At 40.4% G+C, this 12,966-nt stretch overlaps 1 protein-coding gene across 1 annotated transcript in view; it reads right to left on the reverse strand.

The window, feature by feature from the left end:
* LOC310942700 (disheveled-associated activator of morphogenesis 1-like) overlaps positions 1–12,966 on the reverse strand; it is a gene marked incomplete at both ends in the record, with an annotated part of 32,136 nt that overhangs the window by 4,404 nt on the left and 14,766 nt on the right. The window contains 7 exons of the mRNA XM_083908119.1: positions 1,989–2,077; positions 4,028–4,134; positions 4,860–4,944; positions 8,791–8,888; positions 9,688–9,789; positions 11,696–11,941; positions 12,092–12,279. Of these exons, the coding sequence (XP_083764245.1) occupies positions 1,989–2,077; positions 4,028–4,134; positions 4,860–4,944; positions 8,791–8,888; positions 9,688–9,789; positions 11,696–11,941; positions 12,092–12,279 (915 nt within the window). The remainder of the gene's footprint in view (positions 1–1,988; positions 2,078–4,027; positions 4,135–4,859; positions 4,945–8,790; positions 8,889–9,687; positions 9,790–11,695; positions 11,942–12,091; positions 12,280–12,966) is intronic.

Raw genomic sequence — 12,966 nt, forward strand, 5'->3', positions numbered from 1 at the left:
TTCTTAGAATATTCTTAATAATATTAAATCCACAGGCACAGATTTAACTCGGTGAGTCTTTAGTTAAGTGGCAAAGATCAGTTTTTGCACTGCTTCTGCTTTATGCAAGTGAAGTCTGCTCTCAAATTTGAAATGTGCTTGCACAAGAATAGCCTTTATTGTAGAACGAAATGTGTTTATGGGAGTCGGTCTGCGTTTATGACCCTCTACACCACCTTCCTCTCCCATCCACACAGTAGGTCAGCATGAGTGATAGAAGGCCAGCAGCAGCTTCTTGACCAGGTTGTTCTTCCTGAGGATGCACAAGAAGTATAGCCACTACAGAGCCTTCTTCACCAGGGCCTTGATGTTGTCCAGGAGTGGTTTGCTGAGATATGGGTGCCCAGAAACCTGAAGGTGGTGACATTTTCCACCCTTTATTTAAAGTTCACCTAGAGTGGTCCTGTTGCACATATATGTTAGTTATGGAGGTCTACTCACATACATTAACTTGTTTTTATGGTCAAAAACCTCCTAGTTGCTGTAAACGAGCCGATAGAAATCCTCTTTTCTGACGGTGTTCCCCAGCCGCGATATTTCAGACTCAACTCTCACCCCGGCTTCCCAACTGTCTTGTGATTGGCCAGTACCCGGAAGTGACATATTCAGCACACCCGCTCTCAGAAGCACAGCTCCCCCCTCTGGAACGGTGGATTCACTGCTACTCATTATCAAAACATTGTTTTAACAGTGTTTAAAAATAGCTTCTTCACGACTCCCCGCCGCAGTCCCTTTTATGACTTTGACCCGGAGTCAGATCCAGAGTCAGAAGACACTGTCGCTCGTGAAACACCTCCACAACGGACGTTATTCTTCTTCTGCGGTTCAATGTACGCAACCGGATGTGCCCAGACTAGTGCCCGGAGCAGGAGGATCTGCTGTTCAGGAGAACCGCTGTTTACGTAACTGGACCAGGTTTTTTCAGAGATCTCGCTGAGCCCGAGATTACAATAAAACACAGCGTTCTCAGCAGTGGCTGAACTGTTTGTTTAGAACCTTCAGGGCTTCATAAACAAGGTAATGACGCAGATACACACTAAAAAACAACGTTAATTGGAACTTTAAGAGGAGGGGTATGTGGTCCTGTTTGTGCTTCCTGAAGTCCATGATGAGTTCTTTGATCGACCAGACTTTTGACAGTTTGGAACCTCTTGTATTTAATTGACAGCTATCACTACCAGAGGAGAGGAATAAATACACAATTGTGCAGATGAGAGACGAGAGAGGAACATTGCATATTGTTATGTTACATTGTTAAAGCTAACCAGCCACAGTCCGACTAAGATGGGCATTCAAACAACTATAGAGTATAGATGCGGATGAGAAAATCTATTTATTGGCTGAGTCTCTCTATTAGCTAATGTGTATTGAATCAGTTTCCTTTTTGACCTTTATGTGACAGAAAAATACAGTCATTGACAGAGCAGTCATTGACGAGATGGATGGTGTTGTGGTCCTGTATGTTTCGTACATGCTGTACATATGATTCATTACACAAATTAGACTGAGCATGGCTGTTGTGGTTGTTGTGCCACCGCCGCAGTGTATATGTTGTCTCCTTCTACTTCTGGGTCAAAGATCAGGGAGAAAATTTTGGTGCATGTGCAGAACGCCAAGTCCGCCTCCAATCCAAATACATGCAGGAGTAATCGGACTATGAATCACTAAACAATATTGAATCACTAACTAGTCCTAATCCCAAAACAGTTCATCCACCAGTATTCCATAAAGAGTTGGTCCTCTCTGCAAGTGAGGTAGGGAAGTTTGTTGTTGAATAAATGTCCCCCCGTGGGAAAAAAAGACGTCACTGACAACAGCTTTGAATATACAGTATAAGACATATATGTTTTCAAAGACATCAGTGTGTCAGACCTTATGGATTCAAATGTAGCCCTGTCCTCAAACAGTCTTCGATATAAACTGATAACCTTGAGAGTGGAAGAAGTTACCTTTTATTTTAGGCTTGACCTCAGCCACTCTTTCCGCAAACTTCTTCTTGAAGTAGAGGGTATGCAGTCTCTGCTGATAGTGGTTGATTCTGGACACAACAATATCAAAAACTGAACAAAACAGAACAGATTTTGCAGCTGTTGTTGTATTTGTGAAGGTCAGAGTTTGAGAATTTTTAAGAGTTAATTCATCATACAATATTAATGAATGTTTTCTGAAAACATATTGTAAAGCAGAGCAGTAGATTTCAGATTTTCTACACGGTCTGAAGTTGCTGAGAGGTGATGGACGTTCTCTGTGGGGTGATCATGTTTATGCACAGATTGCTCCTATCAATAGAGAGTTAGGATCTCACGGTGTCTTTATTTCCTGTGCCCCAAACCATTTTTATGTTTTAAATTGCATGAGACACTGAAGCACACCAAAATGTTGGAGGAGCCTCGTTGAGAGAAAGAGGGAGGGAGAGCAATAGGTGTCCTGGTGGTACAGAGGACCCAAGCACAGGTAGCGTTTCAGAGTTCAAAAAGGCAGGTTTTATTCAACAGGACGGTCAAATAAAACAAATCAGGACACAGTCAGGCAGACAGATAATACCCCAAAAAACACATGAAATCAGAAGACAGAGGAACACACGGGATGCAAGACACAGACTCAAGTGACAATCTGACAAAGACACACTGGCAAGGGCCTGCAGGCTTAAGTAGGGAGGAAGGTGAGTGGAGAACAGAAATCAGGTGTGGCAAATCATATGCAGGTGAACCGGACGAGGCTCATCAAGAGAACAGGGACGTGAGGGAAAAAATGAACGTCATATCCTGTGTCGGACCGTGTGCGTCAGCTCCAAAAGGTGTCACAGCGCTTGAGCAGACTAGGAAGGGAAGATTGGCCGAGAACCAAGACTCATACAAATGTACAAACATTTGTATGAGTCTTTTGTCCGAGAGCACCAAGACAGTCAAATGGCCTTAAATTCATGGAAGAAGATGCTGGTTTTTGCCAGAGGTTGTGAAAAAACACGAGGGATCGCTTTGTGAAGGGCAAAAGACGAGCCCATGGAAAGAGAGGTGACCCAGGGGGAAAAGCCCTCCCGGTGATTCTGGTGGAGTTGGGATGGCGGTCCCAATATGTGAAACACAGAGAGACGGACTTTTGAGACCAATGTAATCTTGAGACCAATGTAAGCGATATCCTAAAATTCAATGGCAGAACATTGTTGTTTACTGCTGTTGCTAGGCAGCGGATGTTTATCCGGGCAGCACACGTTGACTTCCTGCTTATTCACTGATTATGTTGGTTGTATGCCCCCTGCCGTTGAGGCGAATACTGCAATGAGCATAAATGCCTCCGTGCATGCTTGTAGGTCACACGCTGTCTGCGGGCCCAGCTCCGCAGTGTCACGCACAAGCATAAACAAGGCTTAATTTGAAGAAACACAAAAGGAGACAAACAAGACACAGGCATGACAATAGGAAGAGTAAGAGTTAAATGACTTCAACCCAACCAGCTAGACATCAAACGTCTTCTGTTTCCAGCTTCTTAAACAAGTTTTTGCTGTTGTCATTATCATTTACAGCATCAGTCATTCTATATACTTTGGGCCACAAAATTAATTTGTGAATGAATGAATGAATGAATGAATGAGTTTTCTTCAGCCACGTTATGGCTTATTAAAGTTTATCAAAAACAATATTTTGATTTATTTATCAAAGATCTCTTGAAAATGTCATATTATATATATAATATGGCTCAACTATGTTTTGTCACAAAAACACACTAGAGAACGGACACAGAATGATGTGATAAAGGACTTTCTTATCTTATCTCTTATCTTGAAAGCAGGTAACATTTTAATCTGTAGCAGTGCTGTGTGTTATCTCCGTCACATTTTTAATTATGCATTTGTCTTTATCCTTTTTCTGTCTGATTTTGTAGGATGGCTTGAGTCGTTGAAGTCGGATTATATTTTCAGCATAGTGTAAATGGGGTTGGTGTCTGCAGCTTGTTGGAATCATGAAGTGTGAGCTTAATTAGCACTTACCTGCTCATGTCATACAGGAAGCGGTCAGATCTGGCCATGCGGTCCAGCTCATGCTTGTGTTCTTCTAACAACTCAATGTCACTCTTCTCAGGAACATACTTTAAAAGCTTCAAAAGCAAAGGCACAAATTTGTAAATCAACCTGCCTCTAATAAATGATCAGTAAGGCTGGTTATCACCACGGACTTCCTGAATTATCTTATCTGTCTTTTTAGTTTTTTGATTTGAAGTAAAGCCAGGCTTGGTGGTCCCTCAGAAGAGAAGGGTTAAATATTTCATTTCACAGCCAGAAGCATTTAACACATGCTTTTAACCCATCGCGTCCAAGTAGTAAACACACATGAATAGGGGTTGGGTGCCTGGCCCAGGAACATCTAAGCCCTAGACCAGTTGCTGAATTTGAATCGGTGACCTTCTGGTTACAAGCCCAATTACTTTCCACTTGGCCATGAGCTGACCAAAAATAGTTATCCCATTAAAAATGACATATCGGATATAAAACCAGCCAAGAAGTGAGATGTTGTTATTTTTATTAATGAATGTTCTAATAAAACTTTTTTTTAACCCAGTCTTATTATCTATCAGACATGAGCTGAAATGTTTCATAATTGCTCAGTGTGTTAACTAACTAAAGTAGTAAGTAAAAAAAAGCTCCCACGGTCATATTTAGTATTATTTAACTTCATATTACCATATGAATATGGTGAGAAAGAAAGATTTCCACATTCCTGTGTCCATTAAGGAATAGGACACAGATGTCCATTCCTTAATGGACATCTGTGTCTTTGGATTATGTTGTCTGTGTGTTTCTGTACATGTGTATGTGCTGGTACCTGCTCCAGCATGTCTTTAGGTAAATCCTCCTGTTCATCCATGTTCAGGACAGCATGGCTGATCTCCTCATTGGTCAGCTTCAGCCTGTCACACAAACAACTGTCAATTATGTTGTATACATTATTTTTAAAGTACAAGCTGATATAGATGCAATTGATGACATGGTTCTGATGTAAACTAAAACTATATCTGGTGAAATTATTTTTGCAGCCTATCCGAATTCACCCTTACTCTAGAAATCTTGACAAAACCATTGTGTTATCTTTGTTTAGGCCCATATTATGGATTACTGACGTCATTGTTGCGTAACATTTATTTTTATTTTACGATCTTTTGTCAATAGCCGGCTGGTGCGGACAAGCGATCGTTTGCTATCGCTTACCCTTCAATAAGCCGTGGTGTGTGGTAACTGTCAGCTGAATATGTCCGTGGTTGTGGTATTTGTATCATCTTATAACTAACTGACAACCTAATAACTTGACTGACAAACGGATTGTAATAAATAATCCTGACGTAAATGTGTTCTTCTTCTTCTTTTTTGGCGTTAACAGACTGGACGCAGCTTTTGCGTTATTCTGCCCCCCACAGTCTGAAGACGTATCTGCATTTAAGGGATGTCCCATTTCTAAGTGACAAAATAACCCTCAACACTTGGTTTTGAGGGCCAGTTAAGATTAAGGGTTGAGCTTGAGGGTTAAGATAGGAATTGGAATTGGCCCTAAGTTCGAGTTCTACTCCTAAAATATTGTTATAGCTATGTATTTAAGCTATGTATTTATGAACCTTTATAGATGGAAATTGAGTCAATGGATATATGTATATGTCTACTAATATTTCTAACTCAGATAATGTACTTCAGCAAAATATGATATATATTTTCAGAATATTCTTCTCCCATCATCTGCAGATTTGTTTAGAACTTGTATGGAACAACAGGAGGGCGAGACCTTAAAGACGTATACAGTCTATACACCACTGCAATGGATTTGAAATGAAACGAACAAGATGTGGTTTAACTGCACACTTTCAGCTTTAATTTGAGGGTATTTACAACCAAATCAGGTGAACGCTGTAGGAATTACACTTTATTTATGTGCCTCCCACTTTTTAGGGGACCAAAAGTAATGGGACAATTGACTGAAAAGCTATTTCATGGACAGGTGTGGGGTTTTCCCTCATTATATCATCTTTAATTAAGCAGGTCAAAGTTCCGGAGTTGACTCCAGGAGTGGCATTCGCATTTGGAATCTGTTGCTGTTAACTTTCTATATGAGATCCAAGCAGCTGTCACTATCATTGAAGCAAGCCATCATGTGGCTGAAACAACAATCAAAACAAACCCATCAGAGAAATAGCAAAAACATTAGGTGTGGCCAAATCAACTGTTAGGAACATTCTTAAAAACACAAGGTTTTGTGTAGCCCTGTTCATTGACCTGTCCAAGGCATTTCACACTGTGGATCACAATATCTTGCTAGATATTCTCATCAAAAATGGCATCTCCACACAAGCTACTACTTTATTCAAATATTATTTGGCAAATAGACACAATGTGTTCAGATGGCTGGAGTTAGTTCCACCTTTCTTGAGGGCACAAAAGGTGTACCTCAAGGCTCAGTCCTTGGACCCATTGTGTTTGCAATTTACATTAACGATCTGTGTGCAAACTTGCCTAATGCCTCACACCATTTGTATGCCGATGACACCGTCATTTACTGCTCTTCACACTCGATTGCACAAGAATTCACATTTTTGCAGTCTGCCTTTGATACAGTGCAGAATAATCTGGAGAAATTGAAACTTGTTTTAAATGCTGAAAAATCCAAAATAATGCTTTTTTCAAACTCATCTGTTCCCATGGAAAAATCCCCTCAATTAGATCTTCCCATGCAGAGCTCTTGAGCTGGTGACCAGTTATAAGTACCTGGGGTTTGTTATTGATGGGGAGTTATCTTTCAAAGTGATAGAAAATAGTGTTAGAAATGTGGTTTCTAAATTAAGGGTGAAACTCGGCTTCTTTTATAGAAACAAGTCTTGTTTCTCCCTCAGATCTAGGAAGCTCCTGATATAAGCGACGTTCTTACCACTACTTGATTATGGCGATGTTGTGTACATGTGTGCCTCTTGTGCCTTTTGTAAATGTTTCCTTCCTGTCTCTTGTTTAACTGTGACATGTGCTGCTGCCTTTCTTGGCCAGGTCACCCTTGTAAAAGAGATCATGATCTCAATGGGTCCTTTTATCTGGTTAAATAAAGGTTGTATAAAAATTTTTAACTAAAATAACTAAATGTAACATTTAATAAATGGGGGTTTAAAGCATCCAGATCTTTTATTAAACAACTCGGCTGTCTAACTGAGGTCTCTCATTTTGTACTTTTTACCAGATAATCATCCTCATTGCACTAAAATGCAAGGACATAGTCTAAAATGACCCTTTCCCATATTGTTTGATATCTTCATTATAGCCATATTCTCATTCTCACAGTGGGCACAGTGACACTGCCTTCCTTAAGCCACAAAAAAAGAGAGACATTTTTTTTTTTTTTTTGTCTAAATCTTAATATTATTGTCCAATCAGCAGCCTGAATATCGCTGTGACATTCAGAAGCCTGCGTGTGCTTCCAAAAAAACAAACAAAACAATAACAGAAGCTCCGCCACTTGGGGTGATTTCTGTCAGATTGAAAATGTCTCCTTCGCAAAATAAGTCGTTTCATAGAGGAAAGCTTCAGCTTATAGAACTCAGACCACGACCAGCTGAGTGTCGCCATAAAGCAGCAAACAAAAGGCAGAGGGAGGAATTACGGAATTAGGTTGTGAATGATGGACTGTGACGTGAAAACAATACCGCTCAAAAAGAGTGTCTGGAAATGCAAGAACATGTATGAGCGGTAATGTTCTAATGTAGACACAGAACAGACGGCAGAAATATACTACGCCAAAACTCTGCTGACTGAATGAATGAGGAAATCAAATACCGTGTGTGTCTGAAAGAGGGCGGAAACAGAGAGAAACTCAAGGTTTGTTGAGAAAAACCTGGTCCCGACCAGGTTAGGTTCATAGAGCATGTTACCATGGTAACTGACCGAGAGCCTAAGTTACCTCTCTCTGTGAAACAGGCTAGAGTTACTCCTCTTTCTCTGGTTTGACTTACCTCCCTTTGTGAAACGGAAAACTCAGAGTTTCCCTCATTTCAGGGTTAACAGACTCAGAGTTTTCACTAAACCTGCTTTCTGAAACAGGCCCCTAGCCAAGAAGGCATCAGTCACAGACAGACATACAACTATCATACACATCAAATTAATTAAACACTGCATCCAACCACTAAACTACAGGACCAGGAATAAAACCAGTTATGATACAGCTACAGTTTCTTACCCTAAAATATTTCTATATGTGTATTCTTGTGTTTCTCTGCAGTCTGGTCAGTCAGGGATACACCCTGGACAGATTGCTAGTCCATCACAGGCCAACATACAGAGATGCACATTCACACCTACAGTCAGTTTAGAGTGTTCAGTTAACCTAATCCGAAGTGGTGACCTTGTTGCTGTGAGGCAACAACTAACCACTGGTCCCCTGCCATGTGGCCCGAATTTATGTTTTATTATGCTACTATTAGTGTTTATGATTCTTTACATAAAATTCACACATATAATGTAATGTGCTGCTAATGCTTAAACTTTGTACTACAAGAAACACACATTTGTGTTAAGCAGGGAAGCAAAAGCAAATCATATTGTAGGGGCATGAACAGGACCTGAGAAAAGCTCCCTTATCACAAATTTACAAATGGTATAATGTTTTACAATAGAATTCTAGGTTAATGGTCAAGGTATCCCTGTAGTTAAAATGTGATGTCCATTATTTCTATGATTTCTGTTACTTTTACAGTTTGAGTTTTCTCTCATTCAGCAATCTGAACACTGACCGTGAGAGCAGGATATTACAGTTCTGTGCCCGCCGTCCATCGATTACTGACAGCTCCTTCACCTTCTTAGCAACAGTACGATCATCCTCAGTATCTTTCTATTAAAACAAAGCAATGAGTCATAATCCAACACAATACAGCGCAATATAACACAACTCTTGGCAGGTAAATCATGACAATAACATTCTCTAGACCAATCATTCCCAAGAGTAAAATTTTAAATATCCTCTGACGTCCACCCAAACATTAAATCATGACTCTGATCAACAGATAAGACTAGGTTCAATAATTCCAATATATATTATTGTTTTCATGTGAACACGGTATACAAAAATTCAGTGCAGATTAATAATCGAGTCCACTTCACTTTCTGAACTTGCATATCTTTCAACAAATGCATGTGGTTATAACAGCTGGGCTACATGTTAAACGGTTAGCTTCACAACAAAGTGCTCACTCTCAGAGTTAATATAATTATCAAAAACCATTTAGGAATTAAAATGAACAAATCAATTGAGTGCAAATACTGAAATGTTCGGCCTGTATGCTGACCGGCTGACACTGGATACTTACACATAAAAGATCTGCTAAAGTCAGATAAAAGAAAAATCACTTATAATTCATAAACACCATGGCTTTGTTTTATTCCTTCTATTTATTAAGATCTATCATACATATGTTGCTGCAATTCAAAACTTAATTACAAAACATGAAATTAAACTTCAAATTAAAAACATCTCACCTGCAGTAAACTGTGAATCACTGCTCTTGACTATTAAATAATACAATTGTTACAAAAATGACTTTGACTGGTTAAGTCAAACAATCATGAACAATAATATATATGACAGCATGGCTGTGCTAATGGTAAAAAGAAAAGAAAACATTACACTTTACCTGTGGCCTTTGGTAAGCTGAGAAGGTCCTCTGGAACTCCTCTAGATCTAGATCTGGAAACACTTTTAGATCGTCCATCTCTGTCCATATGGTTCCTTCTGTCTTGCTCTGAAACATGACAACAATACAACTTACCCTGTATATAAATAGTATGTAGCTATTGCCCTATGTAGCCGCTGATAAAAGGATCAGTCTGGTGTTCTTCTGCCAGGTGACAAGTAATCCTTAAACATTAATTCAGGTGCTGTCAGCTGCACGTTGCACATGCTGCTGGCTGTTCTAATTTACCTATTATTTTGTTATTTTTTCCTTGATAGTACAAGAGCTTCTATTTAGATACATTTAGCTAAATATTATTAATGTTAATCCTGATCATTCAAGTTCTTGTTAAGGTACATTACAAAAGAAATGTACACTATAATCAGTCATAATGACCATGACCTGTCATCAGATCTATATTTATACTACAGTTTTTGCCATTCACTCACAAGTCATACATCAAATTTCCTATCACACATCATTTATGCCCATTCACACACTGCCAGCACAGACACCAGGAGCGACATTGGGTAAAGAGTCTTGCCCAATGATACATGTGGTCTAGCAGAGCCGGAAATCAAACCCACAAACACAACCTTCAAGCTGAAAGAAGACTGCCACTCCCCCTGGTGTTTTGATCTGTTTTTCCACCTACCACCAACCACCCAACAATGCAGCTAGTAGCAAATGCATCGGACTAATATGGACACATGTACAGACATACACGTAGTCAGTTGACTGTCTTGAGCTAGACTGCAGCTCTGATCGCTACCTGCTGCTGAAACATGTTACGTCAAACATAAGAAAAATCAGTATGATGATAATAATGTATTCTGTGGGTAATGGGGGCGGGACTAGATTAGCTTTTGCTTCTCCCGCTTTCCCTTTCGGCCATGTGTATGACTTAAACTAAGATGATGTGTGATGGTGATTGATCTAACTGACATGACCGAAATATATAAACAAATAAACAATGTTACTGAACTTAAAATACCTCCCTACCCCCCTACAGAATGTCTCTCTCTTACACATTGTAAAGGGATACTTATGGTTTTTGCAGTCCATTTTCATCAACTCATATCTTATCTCTCATGTCAATATTTTTTTGCTGCTCAGAGCAGACACACTGTCCCCTTCCCCTTTCAGTCTCCACCTGCTGCTGACACTCAAAACACTCAAACACTCAAAACTGATGATGAGAAAGTTATTTATGTTTATGGGTATGTGCATGAACTTTACCGCTTGGGGGGGGGGGGGGGGGGCATCTTGGAGTCATGCCATGCGACCGGGGGGACACTCTGCTACCATCGCTATCCCCTGACTCCTGAGTACCTGGCAGTATAAGCCCTTAAGGCTGGTTGGGTGGTTGGTATTCTGGTCATGTGGCCAAACCACTGAACCCTCTGCCTGGCGATGTACTGTAGGACAGGTTTGTTTCTGACCATCTCTCTAACAAGTTCATTCCTGACCCTGTCTCTCCTTGTCTTTCCAGCTGCTCTTCGCAGGCACCGCATCTCGCAACTTGTGAGTTTTCTTTCCTGCACCTTGTTGATGGTCAACGTCTGACACTGGTAGGTGAGAGTCGGAATGAAGATGGCGTTGAACAACCTGGCCTTGGTCTCCACGGGTATGCTTGGGATGCTTTAGGAGAGGTGCTAGTTGGTAGGTTGGAGTTTGCTTTTTGTATTCTTGTCTCTATCTCTCTGTCTAACTTCCCATTCTCTGTGAATATGCTCCCCATGTATTTTAAACTCTTTGGCTTTTGACAAAAAAGGAAACCAATCACAAACCCCTGGCATGTTAGAGGCAAGCTTAATGCGGTGACAACAGAAGCGTCATCTAACAGTTTTTGCCATTACTAGATAGCCATCATTCCAGTAAGAGTAGCAGTAAGAGTAGTAGCAGCAGTAGTTATAAAAGCCACAGCATCATTAGTACCAATAGACCTGGCAGTAAAAGTGATGGCTACCTGAGGCAGTTTGCTCCAGTTAAATGACTTCATAGGATTCGATGGCTGAGGAATGTTCCTCTTGTGTGCAGTATCCACCGGTGCTCCTGGAGGAGGAGGAGGAGGAGCAAAAGGAACTTTGCCAAAAGCAGGTGGACCATCTGGTGGTAGAGGAGGAGGAGGAGGATGTGGTGGAGGAGGAGGAAAGGAAATGGATGGAGCTATAACACCAGAGGTGTCAGGAGGTCCCCCTGGAACACTGGAAGTCTATGAGGACAGTACAAAAAAAAAAAACATTATTATTTTAGAATAAATAATCATTGTGATGATGGATCAACATGAGAGAAAATTCAGACATATTCAGGATACAAAATCCCAAAGTGATGGCATTTGTTTGCTTTGGTTTGGTGATCGTACAGAGCTTAGATTCTGCAGCCGAGTTGACAATTCTGCCACTTGAAGTTTGGCTTGCTTGTGGTCCTTGTTCTCTCGCTCCAGTTTGTCTTTCATCTTGTTCAGCATTGCCATCATGTCCTCTTTCTCCTTGTTTTTGACATCACACTCCCTCTCTTTCTTTTCCAAACGTTGCTGTAAATTCTGGTGGTCTGCAGGGAAAAAAAGTTTAGTCAAAATTTTGTTAAGTAAAAATTTTAAAGGCAGGCTGGCTGCAGGCTCCGCTGCTTTAACGCAGCGCAAATATAGAAAACACAGTGTGTTTTCCTCGATAAGCTCTTTATATCAAGCTGCCCCCCTAACTTTTGTTTTAAAAACTTTACTTGTAAAAACATCCGCCACTATGTCCACAAGCTTTTCAAAGAATTGAAACAAACAGTAAATTGACCAAAAGTCAATAATTGTAAATATAATCTTAGGCCCCTGACTCACTTATCTACGGCCCTGCATCAAACGTGCAGTGCGCTGTTCACAGTCTGGCTCACACACAGCGAGTCTGCTGCGGTGGCTCTGCATCCCAGCACAGAGAGGAGCTACTGCGCTGCCCCCCGACCATCTGAATTAAAACCTGTCATGTTTTAATCCATAACGTTTACACAGTTTCGCGGACGTGACGTCACAACACACTACACAGTTGTAGCTAGATCATATTGACCTGCTATAAAACCACTTACTGTCACCTATCACAGCAATGAGTTAAACAGGTGACATCCTTTACTTTTCTAACTGGGAAAATAACAAAAACAATAGCATCAAGTAGTCTTAACATAACTGTTTTGTGTAATAAATATCTTCTGATTTTAGATTTGTATACTGTAATTTGCTTTTTATGCTTTTTT

The sequence above is a fragment of the Microchirus variegatus genome (genome assembly GCF_963457635.1).
Source record: "Microchirus variegatus genome assembly, chromosome: 21".
NCBI lineage: Eukaryota > Metazoa > Chordata > Actinopteri > Pleuronectiformes > Soleidae > Microchirus > Microchirus variegatus.